The sequence below is a fragment of the Gymnoscopelus microlampas genome, assembly GCF_963454915.1.
Source record: "Gymnoscopelus microlampas genome assembly, chromosome: 8".
NCBI lineage: Eukaryota > Metazoa > Chordata > Actinopteri > Myctophiformes > Myctophidae > Gymnoscopelus > Gymnoscopelus microlampas.
Window position 1 is genome coordinate 51420676 of NC_139945.1, and position 17661 is coordinate 51438336.

At 46.3% G+C, this 17661-nt stretch overlaps 1 protein-coding gene across 1 annotated transcript in view; it reads right to left on the bottom strand.

Moving 5' to 3' along the window:
• arhgap35a (Rho GTPase activating protein 35a) overlaps positions 1 to 17661 on the bottom strand; it is a 95498-nt gene that overhangs the window by 18836 nt on the left and 59001 nt on the right. The window contains exons 2-3 of the mRNA XM_084063836.1: positions 12948 to 16800; positions 3163 to 3304 (exon numbers count right to left, since the gene is read on the bottom strand). Coding sequence (XP_083919962.1) covers positions 3163 to 3304; positions 12948 to 16685 — 3880 coding nt within the window. The 5' untranslated portion in view covers positions 16686 to 16800. The remainder of the gene's footprint in view (positions 1 to 3162; positions 3305 to 12947; positions 16801 to 17661) is intronic.

Sequence of the window (17661 nt, forward strand, 5' to 3'; positions counted from 1 at the left end):
TTTCGATGCAGTTACTATATCGTTACACCTCTAGTTAACAATGATACTAATGAAGGCTCTGTTCCATTCTGGTCAGACGGAGTCAGGGTGCTGATATTGTGCATGTTGGCTCACTGGAAACACTCCCAAATGGCCCTTTACGGGTGTGTAACTCTGAGAGTGTACAAATGGAACCAAATGGACCCGTAAGCTGGTTTTGTCAGAAGCGCTTTTTAATACTTTTCATTGGTTCCATATTTTTTTACCAACACACAGACGAGGGTGTTCAACAGCACTGATTTATGAAAAAACATTAAAAAGCTGAAAAACTGAGTTAGCTGGTTTCTGCCGGTATGTACGGGAATGCAAAACATTATAATTCATGCAACCCATTTGTCATGTCTAGAGCCGCTACAGCCATGACATTACGTGGCCCCTATGCCGCTAAGCACAGAGTGAGGCGTTTAGAAATTTGCAGCAAGGCCCTCAGTAATCCACAATATACAGAGGAAATCTTTGATCAGGACAGAGATTACCGTGGAATGCACTGCTAGAACATGTCAATAAGCCGCTGCGCTGTTTTGTTGGCAAAACACTCTCTGTATCACTGCCGCATAACAAAAGAGGCAACGCACTGCTGTCTGGATTGTTCCTAGACGAAGCAGAGGAAAGCAGATCTCTTCTAAATGCGTGTGCAATTCTGTTAATGATTGTTATGTAGAGACTGGTTGCACGACAAAAGCGTCCCGTAACACATTCAAGGAGCTACAATAATATAACCCATTGAGACCTGGAACTGTCTCATTTTTAGATTTAAGCTAAAAAGCATTATTTTACACTTTGGGCTATTCAAAAATAGCAGATATACAAGCTCATAGCGCGGCACCGAGTGCCGCGCTACGAGCTTGTAGATCTGCTATTTTTTTTAAATCGTGAAAATGTGTGCAAATCTTTGAATATAAATACTTTTAAAGCGAACATTTCTAACTCAAATCTTTGCTTCTGGGGGTCCCTGGAACAACATATTTTGATGGGGGTCCGCGGCCAAATACATATAATTTTGGGGGTCCTTGACATGAAAAAGATTGAGCACCACTGATATAGAAACATACGTTTTTCAGAAAACTGTTGGGATTTAGGAGACATGTAGAATCGGCTTCAGGTCTCAATGGGTTAAAAAACAAAACCATCTGATTTACTTTCAAACTCAAACGCACAGTAGGAGTGAAACTCTAGATATGACTATCAGTATAATGTGTCTATATGCACACACACACACACAACTGTTACCAAACTAAATCTCCTCTGGTGTAGCGTTAACAGCTGTTGGGGAGTGAGAAGCAGATTGGCAGACCCAGGGCGCTGGGCACCAGAGCAGACCTGGTAGGGAGGCTGGCATCTGGGCACTGGGGTGGCAGGGTTAGAGGAGGCTATCCAGACCCATCTGTGGACCCACGTCCGGACTCTGTGTGTGTGCGTGTGCGCGCGCATGTGTAGTCATCAGGAGATGGCAACAGTCTCAGAATCTAAAATAGGCGAAAATAGCCAATCTAGCGATCTACATTTGGTGTAGTCGATAGAATCTGCGGGATGCATCTAGATGTGTGGTGATCGGGAGGTGGCAACAGTACTGTAGGTACATAGACAGACCTTTATTGATCCCTAGGGGGGAAATTAAGTCGCTCATTCAGTCTCACAGTCTCAGAACCTAGAAAACACAGCCGTCCACACTGACATGCCTCTACATTCACAGTAGCGCAAGATTTATCTCAAGATTGATCTTTGCACTGTATATGCATTGCACACAGAAAAATACACTTAATTTGACATACACTGCTACTTGGAATTTTTCATTAGTATAATGTGCTGTGAAAGTATCTAGGATGACTAATGCGAGCAAAAATGATCTATTTTCATTGGACGCCCGTGGGATTTGTGGGAAGGGATCATTTGGTCTAATTTGAGTTGACGTCTTCACATACACACCTACAGTATATGTAATACTCCAATTCAGCAGGGAATACACAAATATACAGTTAAAAAACTCACTGGTCTCACTGGTAAACTGTATGCATGATTATTACCACAATCAATTTGACGGTAATGTTTGGGTGTAATCTTACTACGACACACACACAAAAAACACCTTATTGGGCTATAAAGCTGCCCGCATATAACTTATTTATAAGCCAAAACCACAGGAAAAACTACACGGTATCCAACTCAAAGACTATCAGGGAAACGGAATCAGATTATGAATGTGTGTTTTGATTGGAGCGGAACTAGAGGAGAAGACCACAGTAGGTAGCTATCCCCCCTGGGATGAAGGTTAACCCATTAAGACCGGGGACGCATCTGCGTCTCATTTTAAGATTTCTTTGGGCTATTCAAAAATAGCAGATCTACAAGCTCATAGCGCGGCACCGAGTGCCGCGCTACGAGCTTGTAGATCTGCTATTTTTGAAAAATCGTGAAAAAATATTTTCCAGATCTTTTTCAAAAAACTGATTTCTAAGAATCGCCTCACAACGCAATGTATGTACACCTGGTACTTTAAACCTTTCAAAAGATTTTAGGCTATAATGACATGCCCAAAATAGGGACGCCAGAATGTGGTTAAGCCTGTCTGTGTATATAATAACTGGAACACATGGCATGCATCGGAACACAGGTTCTTTTTTCCAATTCCTGAAAAATAATGTTTTTTTTTTGGACATCTTAACCTATTAAGACCTGACGCCGATTCTACAAAATGTCTTCTAAATCCTAACAGTTTTTTGAAAAGAAATGTATGTTACTATGTCAGTGGTTCTTCTTTTTCATGTCAAGGAACCCAAAATGTATATGTATTTGCCCACGGACCCCCATCTCAAAATATGTTGTTCCGGGGACCCCCCAAAAGCAAAGATTTGAGTTACAAAGGTTTGCTTTAAATATATATATATATATATATATATTCAAAGATTTGCACACATTTTCACATTTCTCAAAAAAAGCAGATATACAAGCTCATAGCGCGGCACTTGGTGCCGCGCTATGAGCTTGTATATCTGCTATTTTTGAATAGCCAAAGTGTAAAATAATGCTTTTCAGCTCAAATCTAAAAATGATACAGACGCTGCTCCTGGTCTTAATGGGTTAAGAGTCACACGTTCATTACCTGAACTAATTGAAGTTTCTTACCTGTGGTTTCAATGAAGCGGATGCACTTCTCGATGAAGACAGGGATGGGTCGTTCCAGAGTCACCACATTGACCAACGGCACACCAAAGTAGTTGCTTTCGATGGGCTTAGAGATGGAATGCCTCGGCTTGGGCCGTGGTTTCTGAAAATGGGTGAAAGTGAAAACCCATCAGAAGTGTTGACAAAGCTACGCATTTTATGAAGCACATTAGTTACACAGATTTTGTACGTTTTTTTTTTATGTCTGTCTAACTGTCTGTCAGTCCTGAGATTACCTGATAAACTTCTGGGTGTGATTTGGATCAAGGTGCAGTACCTGAGTAAATGTACTTAGTTACTTTGCACCACTGCCCATCAGCAACGGTACACGAGCCAAGTCCTGGACCACATGAACCCTAGCATTTATATTTCTATAAAAATAGGTGAACATTCAGAAAAAATGTCACGACACGTCACAACTTGTAAATTCTGCTATTTTTTGGCGATGACATTTGGTGTAGAGGGAAAAGGGGAGGAGACCAAGTACAGATGTAGACTGCTGGAGGACCATGGCTTAAGTGGTTAAATCCGTTTCATTTTGCCTATCCAAGCTGCCGCTTCTGCATGCCCCAGTTCCTATTTCTACGCTTGCCTGACTTTACCGATGTCTTTGTCTGATGTCATTGTCGTTTGCTTGCTCCCGGAACAGAGCCAATGCCACCAAACAGACATTTACTGCTCAAAACGGCAATTAAATTACTGCGTAAATACGCAGTAAATTTTTTTTTATTTCAACGGAAGTGGTACTGAGAGAACTGTGTTTAACAGGGGTTGTTCTGTGCCTGGCACCACTTGTTCACTTTAGTTTCTGACAGGGGATTGGTTCATTTGGATGTTCTTAAGATGAAGAGTGTGCTAGCCAACTAGTCAATCCCCACACCCTGTCCTATAGTGAGAGAGAGCAGTGGTGGAAAAAGTACTCAAATTCTTTACTTAAGTAAAAGTACCAATACTGCAATATAAAAATACTCTGTTACAAGTAAAAATCTAAAATAAAAAATGTTACTTGAGTAAAAGTACAAAAGTATTGGCTTCAAAATGTACTTAAAGTACCAAAAGTAAAAGTACTAAATATTTGAAAATAGCCGATCTACAAGCTCACAACGCGTCGCGATGCGACGCGTTGTGAGCTTGTAGATCTGCTATTTTCAAATAGCCTAGGTATAAAATAGGGCTAAAGTGGTTAATGTGTTTTTCATTATTTCATTATTTATATCTGAAAAGTAACTAGTAACTAAAGTTTTCAAAGAATTGTAGTGGAGTAAAAGTACAATATTTGCCTCTTAGATGTAGTGGAGTAGAAGTAAAAGTACTGAAAATTGGAAATACTTCAGTAAAGTACAAATACCTCTAAATTTTACTTAAGTACAGTACTTGAGTAAATGTACTTTGTTACTTTCCACCACTGTGAGAGACACACCCAGAGAAGCTTATGAGCGTGCGCGCACACACACACACACACACACACATCCCACAGATTCCTTTAAAACCTCAAACTGATAAGCAATCCTGTCTTGAGCCACGGTGTACGTGTGTGCATGTGATGCATATCTCCATTCTTCACCTCGTGTTCTCTCTAACCTGTCTCTCCCTCGCTCTCTTCCTATCTCTCTCTCTCTCTCGCTCTCATTTCCCTGCTGCACTGCAGCTCTCAAGACGGACAACCACATGCACTCCTTGTTTAATTAGTATCCACCTCCCGTGATTCGCTATAGAAGACACCTCTGATAAGACTCCTGCCGCGTTTCTCTCCCCGCGTCAGTATTATTGCTGAGGTGGCAGCGGTAATTGAACTGTGCCTTAATCCATTAAGGCCTGAGTGAGGCCGATTCTACAAATGTCTTCTAAATCCTAACATGTTGCTGTATCCGTGGTGCTCAAACTTTTTCCATGTCAAGGACCACCCAAAATTACACCCCCCCCCCCCATCTCAAAATATTTTGTTCCAGGGACCCCCAGAAGCAAAGACTTGAGTTACAAATGTTCGCTTTAAAAAAAAGATATATATATTCAAAGATTTGCACAAAAAAAAAAACACGATTCATCAAAAAAAAAAAAAGAGCAGATCTACAAGTGCCACGCTATGAGCTTGTTTGCGTAGCTGCTATTTGTTGAATAGCCAAAGACATCTAAAATGACAAGGACGCGGTTACCCGGATTGAATGGGTTAATAGTGTTCAGTGGGAGTTACCCCTGTATCCCTCCCCTCGTTCCCCGAGGCCTGGATCTCTCTTAGACTGTCAGGCCCCCTCGAGGCACTGCCCTGCCTGGCAGGGCGGCACGGCACGGCGGGGCTGCATGGCTGGCTTGGCACAGAGACCGTGGAACAGCACAGGCCTGACAGACAGACAGACAGACAGACTGTAGACAGACAGACAGAGGAAGGGAGGCTGCTCATTAGAGACAAAAGTCCCAGCATGCCCTCTGCTCCAGTTACAGGCCTTTGCTGTATTTCACGAACCATTCCGAACCCATACGCCACAATAAACACGTAAACAGAAGTGCTCAAGAAGATCAGCCGAGGATCACCTGTGCTTTTTTTTCTCCTCTGTGGCCTCTGCCATTCATGAAATCTATCTTAATGCTGCCAGTACATTTAGCCGAGGAAAACCCGGCTTTCTTTAATTAGGGTTCATTTAAATGCTAGACTACAATAGGCTACGGCCTAAGCTTTTAAACTGGTAAAATAGTCGGGGTCAATCCTTAATCTCCATGTACTTTGTTGTACGACGAAATGCGAAAAATAGCCGATTGATCCTCTAGCTCACAGCGAGTAGCGATGCGTTGGGTCGTGAGCTTGTAAATCTGCAATTAAAAACACGTGAGCACTTCATAAGTGTTTGAATAGTAACGGTATATGTCTTTATCCTGTGCGTCACAATAAAGATATTTGAAACAAAAAGATGTGAGCTTGTAGGTCTGCTTCTTTCGACACGCGACACCATCGTGCAATGCACAGTAGCATGTATCAGGCTTATGAATGATTCACACTACATGACTTTTGCTTGTCGCTGCTGTGCCCTGCCTCTGCTACGTCTGTACGTACGGCACATGATCACGTATGACGCTCCTCATCCCTACCATTAAGAAGACCTACTGTACACATGATAAGCTAGGCTAAGTTAGCGACGTATTGGCCCCGATCACTGGCCTAAGTGGTCTGGGCACCTAGGCTACAATGTAGCCTGACAGGGTGTCGCGGGTTTCGAGTCCCATTCCCGGCGGCCTTTGCTGCGTGTCATTTCCCACCTCTCTCCTGTCTGACACACTTCACTATCAATAAAGGCATAAAAAGCCCAAAAATAATTCTTTAAAAAGAAGTTAGCTACGTATTGTGATGCTATGGGGATGGAGCAGACTTGCTGCCTGCTAGCCCGGGACATCGGGCACACATGCAAACATGTGTGTGCGACGGCGCTACGCGCACAAAAGCACGCGCGCGCGGAGAGCTTTGGTTGACAGTACAAGAAAAAAAGCATTAATATGCGTGACGCTACAACAAAAACAGCTCTTTCATCCTCTCTTTTTTCTTGCTATAATTCAGATGTAGCATTTTGTTTCGCTCCGAGCCCACAGTACATCATTTATTTGTGTCCTATCACAATGACAGTGTTGTGTATCCCTGCCCTATCTCTGCTTAGCAGGCTGTCTCTACCCCGCCACCAGCACCACCACCCCCCCCCCCCCCCCCACCCCTCAGCCCCCTCCCCCTCCCCCTCCTGCAGTTCTGCCTTCTGGCCACTCCTTGTAGTTGCTGACGGAGACAGGATACGTCGCCAGCGCTGAGAAGACAAAACAGACCTCGACCGCACAACGAAAACTAAACACATCCTTAATAATAACACCACACAGCCACAGCCCCACACACACACACACACAGGGTGCGTATTACCTAAACCTCCACCACATTAAGCATGTACACACATGGACAGACAAACAGCTGCCAACAGCGTTGATAAACACACAAGTTTCCACAGCGCTGCCACGACTCTCTGTTTCATTTAGTCACTAGTTGTGCCTCTCTCCATCTCCCAGATCACGGCTGTTTTTTTTCTAGTGGTGAACCGGTCACGTTCACAGGGGGCAGTAGAATGGAACTAGGTGACTTTGGAATTTGAAATATTCCACTTGCTGGCTGAGGGCTTTTAAAAGGAAAAAAGAGAAAGCTGCAGAGAGAGAGAGAGAGAGAGAGAGAGAGAGAGAGAGAGAGAGAGAGAGAGAGAGCGAGAGCGAGAGCGAGAGAGAGAGAGAGAGGGAGGAAATGTTTCCGGCCTAGCTAAGGGAGGGCAAGAGACCGAGAGAAAAAGAGAGAGAGCGTGTCTGGGAGACGGAGTGAGAGATCGAGAGAGAATGTCAGTTAGACAGATATAGAGGGATTGAGAGAGAGAGAAAGAGAGAGAGACAGACAGAGAGGGATCGAGAGAGAGAGAGGCAGAGAGTGTGAGGGAGACGGAGAGACAGAACGAGGGAGAGACAGAGAGATAGTGTCAGGAAGAGAGAGAGAGAGAGAGAGAGAGAGAGACACACACATTGTGCTCAGTCAGCCAAAGCCTGAGGTGAAGGGGGGGGGTTTAAGAGGGACACAGGGTTTCGTTTCAGTTATGTTTCCTCCCCATCATGACTCAGACGAGCAGCCATTCCTCTAAGGCTTTGGCCAGGAACAGTTTACACTACACAAGCCCCAGCCCCAGCCTTAAAACCATTAAACCATTAACAAAACCAACTGAAAATCTGATTTTGCGTTAACCCCAGCCAGTGACTAAAAGGCACGGCTGGTTTTATACTAACCTCAGGTTATTGCTACAATACCTCTCCCTAAAATGACCCGGTAACTCAATAACAGGTCAGTTATCCCGGAGGGGATTCAAGGCTGCAGCTGGTTTGAAACGGGGACAGAGAGAGACCACATACTTATAGGGGAATAGGTGACGGAACACCATCACCCGGTTAACCCTTTAAGACCTGAGGCGATTCTTAAAAAAAATCTAAATACTAACAGTTTTTCAAAAATAATGTAAAAAATATTTTTTCACGATTTTTCAAAAATAGCAGATCTACAAGCTCATAGCGCGGCACTCGGTGCCGCGCTATGAGCTTGTATATCTGCTATTTTTGAATAGCCAAAGACATCTAAAGTGACACAGATGCGTTCCAGGTATCAATGGGTTAAGGCCCCAATTAACCACTTGATCCCTAAATACTTAATTGACCGGAGTCCCCCAGGAGTCTATACTTGGCCTCCTCCTTTTTTTTCTCCCCTCTACACCAAATCTATTTTCCAAAAATAGACTTATCTACAAGCTCAAAACACGTCGTGACGCATTGCGAGCCTGCAGATCAGCTATTTTCGCCAAATGTTTGACTAAGACAATAGTTCATTAAGAGAAAATGGTCTGTAATGCAGCTCCACAGGCTCCAGACCAGCCCTCAGGCAACAGATCAGTAGCGGTGATTTACAGCAACAGCATGGCAAACCTGAGCTATAAAAATGTATTTAAAAACTGCGTAAAAGCAGAGATCCAAACAAAAATAGATGGGGCGCATTGGAAAATGCTCCCACGGCATGCTAATTTATGGATATTGACATTTGGAGCACAAGCTCTTCAGGGGTACCTGATTATGCCGGAAATGTCACCTGCGGTGGTAATATCAATACGTTTGCATGGAGGCGTTTTCTAGTCTGTGGACATTTCTCCTCTCTTTTAGTACATAATGACGCATAGTGTACAATGACATGTCCCAGTGTGATCTTTAGCGATCCATTCTTGGCATGGATAGTGCAAAGTATTGTCAGATCAAGGAAAGGGCATAAAGTAGAGAGGCTAGGAGCCAAGGTGGTAAGAGAGGATATATCCTCCCGAGGTTATTGGAACGCCGCCGCTGAGTGTATGAAAACATTCATCATTCCTCCCTCATGTCCCCCGACTGACAGCTACAGTAATTATCACTCACTCTCTCTCTCTCACACACACACACACACACACACACACACACACACACACACACACACACACACACACACACACACACACACACACACACACACACACACACACACACACACACACACACACACACACACACACACACACACACACACACACACACTCAGGTGGCACTTCTGCGGCAGGCTTTGTGAGTGAGAGAATGGCATGACAGACTGATAAGTCTAACATGTGTAGGGTCAAACGTGTCACCGCCAAATACTGTACATAGTATGTGTAAGAGACAGGCACAGGGAACAGGAGGGAGGAGGGATGACAAATGAGAAACAGAAATAGTGTAAGAGAAGAGTGTGATAGCCTGTGTATGTGATATAAACCTCAATAGGCTCTATGCACAGCAGCCAATAATACCAATTTACCAATAATACTAATTAAGGCTCCGTTCCATTTAGTGTCGCACAGTGGTTGTCTTATTTTCAAGGACCCCCATAACTCTCAGCGTTACACACCCACCATAAGGGGCCATTTGGGAACCAAAATGGAGTGTTTCTAGTGAGCCAACATGCACGATATCAGCACCCTGACCAGAATGGCACAGAGCCTTCATTAGTATCATTGGTAACACCTGTGAAGGAAGTAATTAGAGGCTCAATTTCTTTCCAATATGGCTGTTGTGCATAGAGCCTATAACCTCCCCCCCAAAAAAATATGATGGGAGATTCATGAATTCGCTTTGACAGCGTCTCTACAGTAGGTTTCTCTGAATATACCCCAGAACAGACATCTCGCAGAGCAGCGCATGTATACGTAATCACCCGCTCTTGTCAACTCAAAAAGAATGGCAGTGCCTATAATAGTGTCGGTGTCGGTCTCTCATTTGCAAGAAAGCTTCCTTAGTAGTACGTATCATTTTTAGAAAATACTATCTAATATGACTTATGCATTTGAATAAGTATCTTGATTTGGCATAATTTTGAGGACACAAGTGGTTCCTTGGCTGGGTATCCCATCATTCTGTGTGGTTTGGCCGGCGACCCTTACATCTGGTTATTTTTATGGTTTATTTGTTTCTAACTTAATTAGCCTCGGCTTCAACTTCCTCTTAAAATGAAATTACACATAAAAACAAAAGCTCCAAAATGTCATCCACAAAGTCACGCTTTTTCAAAGCTACAATCCGGGACTTATTTTAATAATTAATCAAATGTTCTTCTTTTTTTTTAACAACCTGTATGGTTGATAGAATAATACAATATAACTAGTACAAATCATTTGAAGAAGATGGATATTTTTTTTGTACTGCCGAATAAATAATGGACCTTGATATGAAAAGGGTTGAAAAGCACTGTCATAATAGTCAAACATTCTGCAAAAATAGGCAAACATTTGGCAAAAAAATAGCAGATCTATAATCGCACAACGCAACGCAACGCAACGACGGCTATTTGCCGGCAAAGAGATTTAGTGTAGAGGGAAAAAATGAGGGGGGTGGTTGTACAGAGCCCTAGAGGACCAGTGTCAACAAAGTCTATATGGTTTTAAGTGGCTAATGTCAATCACTTGAGGAACAGTGGAGAGAGACAGGAAATACGGAGAGAGTAGGGGAGTGACATGAATTAACCCATTAAGACCTGAGGCCATTCTTAAAAATGTTTTCTAAATCATTGGTTCTCAAAGTGGGGTCCGGGGACCCCCAGGGGTACTTGAGGGGGTTCCAGGGGGTCCCCAACTAAATGATGGATAGGAACCAAATGGACCCTTATGTGGTTGTACCTCTGAGTGTACAAATGGAACCAAATGGACCCTAACGGGTCCATTTGGTTCCATTTGTACACTCTCAGAGTTAAATTAACATTGATTTTATAATATAAATTGGGGTCCCAGGGATAGAAATGCCATTAAATGGGGGTCCATAGCCTAATGCATGTCAAACTGGGGTTCCTTGAAACTATTCTTTTTACGGCTTGAGCCGTCAAAATCTTCTCTTATGGGGTCCCTGGCTTATTTTTTCAAATGGGGGTCCGCGGGCTAATAAGTGTCAATTTGGGGGTCCTTGACATGAAAAAGTTTGAGAACCACTGTTCTAAATCCTAACAGTTTTTTTGAAAAAAATCAAAAAAACAAATTTTCACGATCTTTCAAAAATAGCAGATCTACAAGCTCATAGCGCGGCACTCGGTGCCGCGCTATGAGCTTGTATATCTGCTATTTTTGAATAGCCAAAGAAATCTAAAGTAACACAGATGCGTTCCAGGTATTATGGGTTAACCCCTTCAATCCGGGAAAGCATCTGTGTCATTTTAGATGTCTTTGGCTATTCAAAAATAGCAGATATACAAGCTCATAGTGCGGCACAGAGTGCCGCGCTATGAGCTTGTAGATCTGCTTCTTTTTGGAAAACAATCGTGAAAGTGTGTGCAAATCTTTGAATATATATTTATATTTCTGACTCAAATCTTTGCTTCTGTATAAAAATATTTCGAGATGGGGGGGTGCGCGGATAAAATGCATATCATTTTGGGTGGTCCTTCACATGAAAAAAGTTTGAGAACCACTGATATTATACGTTTTTTTCAAAAAAACTGTTCGAATTTAGAAGACATTTGTAGAATCCCCCAGAAGCAAAGATTTGAGTACTTTTTTTTATAAAAAACATATAGATTCAAAGATTTGGCCTGGGCCGTGGCATGGCGGTCCAGGCACCCTAGGCTGCAATGCTGTGGGTTCGAATCCCGTTCCCGACGACATTTGCTGCGCGTCACTCGCCATCTCTCTCCCCATTTCCTGTCAGCCTGCTTTCCTATCATTAAAGGCACAAAAGCCCAAATTAACAAAATCTTTAAAAATGTTCACTTTAAAAAACATATATATTCGATTTGCACACTGGCCAGATTTCACGATTTATTCATTTTTTATTGCAGATCTACAAGCTCATAGCGCGGCACTCGTGCCACGCTATGAGCTTGTATATCTGCTATTTTTGAATAGCCCAAAGTATAGAATAATGGTTATAGCAAAAAAAATCTAAAATTACACTGTATGCGTTCCCGGATAGAATGGGTTAAATGTTCCGGCCAAATGTAAATCGAACCGGGGACTTGTTGTCAGCATTGGAGCCCATGTGGTACGTGTCCTAACCGCTTGGCTATCGGGTCGCCCCAAACGTGAAAATAGAGAAGAGAGTTCTGCTATGCCCTGCTGAAACAGTAGTATGAGGATAAAATATACAGATACACACAAACACATGCACACCCTCTATCACTGGACAGTTCAGCTGTCAAAACAGCAGCAAAACTTGCACCGAGATAATGGGAAACCTCATTTTAGCAAAGCCACAAGCACATATTTTATGCATGGACGTACACAATCACACAACCGCTGGGCACAGCATATACTCTCACACACACACACACACACAACCGCTGGGCACAGCATACTGCTTTGGTCCTATTCATTAAAAAAGATTTTCTATCTGACTAAAGAACTTTAACAGTTGGAGTTTCTGTCTGCTTTCTCTAATGACTTGGCTAGTTTAGAGGACTCCCGCTGAGCAGTCACAAAAAATCCCAGCGTAAAACACATGCAATCTATACACAAACTGTATACTGCTGCTCTCATTTCTCATTTTTAAATGTACGGTGACACACAAATCACATCACAGATGTGTATGAGGATTTCTTTTAATAAGCTCAATTTACACTATCGACCGCTTCGCTTGCCGAAAAGAAAACTGATCTTACCAACTGTTAGCTTGAAGATAGTTATGCTCGTGTGAGAGAACGAATTAGGCAACACACTAACCTTTGTAGTTCTGCGCAGGCTTCTGAGGATGTTCCTCCTCTTGGGGTCCTCACTCTCCTCGTTGATGGAGTTATCTTTGTGGGCCCCTCCCAGTTCTTCCTGGCCAGCCTTCGGTGGACCCCCCATCTCGTCGTCGCTGCCGATGGAGAAGCTGGTTCTGAAGCTGCTGAACTTGCCGAGTCTCTTGGATCTGTCTCTGTAGAGCTTGGGCTTCACCCCAATGGCCGACAGCTTCCTTCGGCGCTCCAGTGAGCTGCTGTCCGCCTCGCTGTCCGATCCGTTCCCTCCGCCGCTGCCGTTGGAGTGACCCTTGTTGGCGTTGCGGATGGTGATGATCTTTCCCTGTGTGCTGTCGTGAGGGACAGAGTATATGGTCTCCTCCTCCGTCGGCCGCGGTTTGCTCACCGCGTCCATGGGCTCTGCGTAGTCTGAGGGGTCGTAGCCGCCGTCGCTTCCCGGGGCCCACGTCACGGCCTGGGGCAAGGAGCGTCGGTTGGTCCCTCCCTGCTGCTGGTCCATGTAGGGTCCGAGGTTGACCTTACGGACGGGCTTGGGCTTCACCTGTGGAGGGACCTTGTTGTTGAGCTTGCTCTCGAACGTGCTGATCTCAGAAATGACAGAGAAGGCATCGCTCGACTCCAGATCCGGGAGCTTGAAGCTCCCCATGTGGGAGCCGAAGGTGCCGTCCTCCCTCAGAGTCGGGTAGGGCGGCGACGGGTCGATGTCGTCCTCCGAGTCCAACAGAGTGTTGACCGGGCTGGGCGAGCCGCAGCGAGGGCTGATGCTTTCGTTGGTGCAGGCCTCAGCCACATTGTCATACATGTGTGTGGCCTCTATGATGGTGGACTTCTCCGCCACCTCCTTGAGGAAAGGCTGGAAGAGGTCTATCTTATGGAGCCCCCCTACCACGCCACCGTGGCCACATATTACCGTGTTAAACCTGGCCTCTATCTCATGAGCCAGCTCCTCCCCCTGGGCGACCTGCTCCCTGGCCGACTCGGAGTCCGTCAGCTCCATCTGGTTCTCCGCCACCGCCAGCAACTGCACCGGAATGATGTCTTGGACCTCGCACAGGAACGCACACAGGGTCTCCATGGACGCCTTGCGCCGAGCCGAGTACACGGCGATGTAGCCGTGGACCAGCCTGCTCTTGCGGAGGGAGAACGAGGAGTGGAACGAGAGCAGAGAGAGCTCGATGGTCTGCCGGTGAGCTCCGACGTTGAGCTCCAGGAGAACGGAGGTGCCGCTGCTGAGGTTGGCGGCCGGGCGGCAATGCTGCGGCAGCAGGAAGGGCGCGAGGAGCTGCTCCAAGTCGTACGTGTCTCCGCACATCAAGCACATTACTATCCGCATGTCGGCCTCCGGGCTGGGCTGGGCCTGAGGGAACGCGGAGGAGAGAGGGGCTAAGGGAGGAGAGCTGCTCCCCACGCTCCTCCTTGATTCCAATAGACTCCTCAGCGTCTGGTTGATCTGCCTCTCGTTGACGTTGCGCCCGTAGCCCACGCCCGGAGAGGCGGGGTCCAAGTAGGCACACTGCAGTTTCCCGGCCGCCTGCTGGCCCTGGTGGATGAGGGTCTGGGCGGTCTCCCCTCCTATGTCCCCGATGGAGCCCACCCCCCGCTTGGTGACGAGCAGGAGGGACAGCGGGAGCAGAGCCGAGCTGTTCTCCCTTTCCCTTCTGCCCAGAGTCGACTCCCTGAGCTTCTCTAAACTGTCCAGAACGTACTGGAGAGACTCCTTCGAGTTGTACAAGCACAGGCAGCCGTGGGGCGTGAAGGTGGGCGTGTGGAAGGAGTTGACGGGCAGACGTACGTTGCCTTCTATGGGCCGGAGGGCTAACTCGTACATCTTCCCGTCTAAGACATACCGGTCGTCGCTGGTGCACAAGGCCCTTATCTCGTTAGCCATCTCTCTGGCCAGACCGTCTTTCCCTAGGATGACCAGATTGATCCGATCTGCCCTCCCCCCATCCGCTCTGGAACTATCTGACGAGGCGTAGCGGGTAGGGAACCTGGAGGCCAGGATTTGCTCTATCTTAGTGTCCACACAATGGGGGCTGTTGGGGCACGTGTCCTTAGTGGGGTGGTAGACAAAGTGAATGTGTTTCAATACGAGGGCGTCCCTCTCCGCCTGCAGCTTCTGCAGGGCTTTGAACCTTTGCTCCTCCCCCAACACCTCCTGGATGGCGCCCATTTTCTCTTTACTCGGCTTTGCGTCTACCTCCAGCTCGTAGAAAAGCTCGGAATATTCCAGAAGCAGCTCCTGGAAGTCCTCTTTGGCTCGGTCGATGATCTCCTTCTGGTGCTTGTTGTAGATGTCCAGATATTCGGCTTCGTCCAGCCAGTGGTAGAAGTCCTCGTTCATGATGAAGCTTCGAGCCTCCTCCCAAGGCTTGCCTGCTGTAATGAACGGAGAGACGCTCAGCTTCTCCTTGAACTCCCACCTCATCTCCGCCCGCTTACGTTCATTCCTCAACTGCTCCAGGTGGGCCTCATACACAGCCTCGGCCGCGGGGGTCTCCAGGAGGTCCTGGGGGATCCGGTCGTCCTCCAGGTTGTCGATGTGCGGCGTGGTCTCCCACGGGGTGTCGTCCAGCACCACGAACCACTGAGAGAAGTCCCTCTTGGTCTCGAGGACCTTCTGAACCCCAGACCAGCTCAGGTGGTCGATCTCGTCCAGCTCAGGGGCTAGTATGGACAGAGCCTGGGGCAGGGTGCTCAGGTAGGCCCTCCTACGTTTCTCTATATGCTCCTGTTTCAGTCTGTGGACGTGCTGCTGGAAGAGCTTCTTGGCTTTCGCCGTCCCTTCCAGGAACACGTACTCCTTGTACTCGCCGGAGGTTTGCATGCGGCGGTTGATGTTGGGCCAGGTCTCATTGTGGTTCTTGACAATTCGGTTGACCAACCACTCATAGCGGTCTTTGGCCGAGGCAATCTGCTGACTCTGCTGTTTCAGCGCCTCAAAGTAAGGGATTATTTTGTGTTTTCCCCTGCCCTTGTCTATTAACTGGACCAGTGTGAGAAACGCCAGATCAACGTTCACGTTTGAGCGCGCTGATGTTTCTACCACCTGTAGGTTCTTCTTAGTCAGGGCGAAGGTGTGCGAGTCTTTAATATAGCGCTCAACTCCCTCGTCGCATTTAGTGAGGACAATTACAACCGGCTTCTTGGTCTTGGCTAGCTGGTTGTAGAGGTTGGTGACAAATTTCATCTGGTCCTCGAAGCTGCGGTTCATGCCCCTGCTGACGTCCACGCACAGCAAGAAGCCGTCCACCATCAGCTTGCCCTCGGGCATCTGCTTCTGCTCAAAGTCCTGCTCCAGTCCCAGCTGATCCGTGCAGAAATACATCAACTTCTCGGCCGAGGACAGCTTGGCGGAGGCCGCCCTCTTGATGTACGGCTGGAGCGCCGTGCTGCGGTGCGGCTGGAACGTCTGGTCGTCGATGAACTCCGTCTGCTCCGTCACGTGCAGCTGGCACTCCCCGCCTTCCTCCACCGTCCGCGAAGCCTCTCCCCAGAACAGGAAGTGGTCATTGTTCACCACGCGGCCTCCGAAGTCGCTGGTGCTGAGAACGGAGGTGTGGTCCAGGTGGAAGTCGTCGGCGCTGGGACGGACAAAGCGGTTGCACAGGCACGACTTGCCCACGCCACACTGGCCCTTCTCCTTCTCCGTGCCAGACAGTCCCACCACGACCAGGTTGTAGGTGGGCGTGCGAGCATCTTGCTTTTTGGCCATCATTAGCGCGCGCAGTTGCTCATCCTGCCATGCTGGCCACAAGCTCTAGGGGGAGGAGGAGGAGGCGGCTGCCGGGGAAGCGGGGTTTCCATGCAAGAGAAGCTCACCAGGCTGAGGTCTGCAAGACAGAGAGGGAGACAGAAAAACAGAGGGATATGATTAGTCTACAGTAATGCAAAAAAAACATTTTCATTACAGTATTTAAAATGTGAGATTTTGTTGCGGCTCTATTTTAACCCATTAAGACCTGAGGCCGCTTCTAGAAAAATTCAAAATCCTAACAGTTTTTTCGGGAAAAAAAAATATAAAAAATATATTTTCACGATTTTTCAAAAATAGCAGATCTACAAGCTCGTAGCGCGGCACTCGGTGCCGCGCTATGAGCTTGTATACCTGCTATTTTTGAATAGCCAAAGAAATCTAAAGTGACACAGATGCGTTCCCGGTCTTAATGGGTTAAATTCCTACAGTGTGTGTCTGTGTGAGGTTAATAATGTTTAATCTGTGATCCTGTTTCACCGCATTATATTTTCCCGAAAAGATTTAGGTCAGTTGCAAAGCTCCCGGAATGTTACATATTACTTAACTCAGCTCAACTGTACAGTAGTAGGTCAGTAGCAGGCAATTTCCTTCCATTTAACTTGATTTTCATACAGCACTACCACAATGGCAGCACAAAACAAATTGTTAAAACTCCATTACTGTTTTACAATATTAACTCACAACACCAGGAATAGCTCGTCTGGCGGCCCGTCGCAAGTCATTCAAGTCTGTTATTATTGCAAGTTAGTTATTGCAGAAAACAGACACACATACTTGAACACACAAACACAAATAAACTCAACACCACACACACAAATAAGATGAATCCCTGTTCACACAAACCGAAAGACAGACATGAAGGCAGATGAAAGCTCAGATAATTGTTCCAGAGCTACAGTTACTAATTGGCCAGCTAGGGAAAGGCGAATGCATTGAA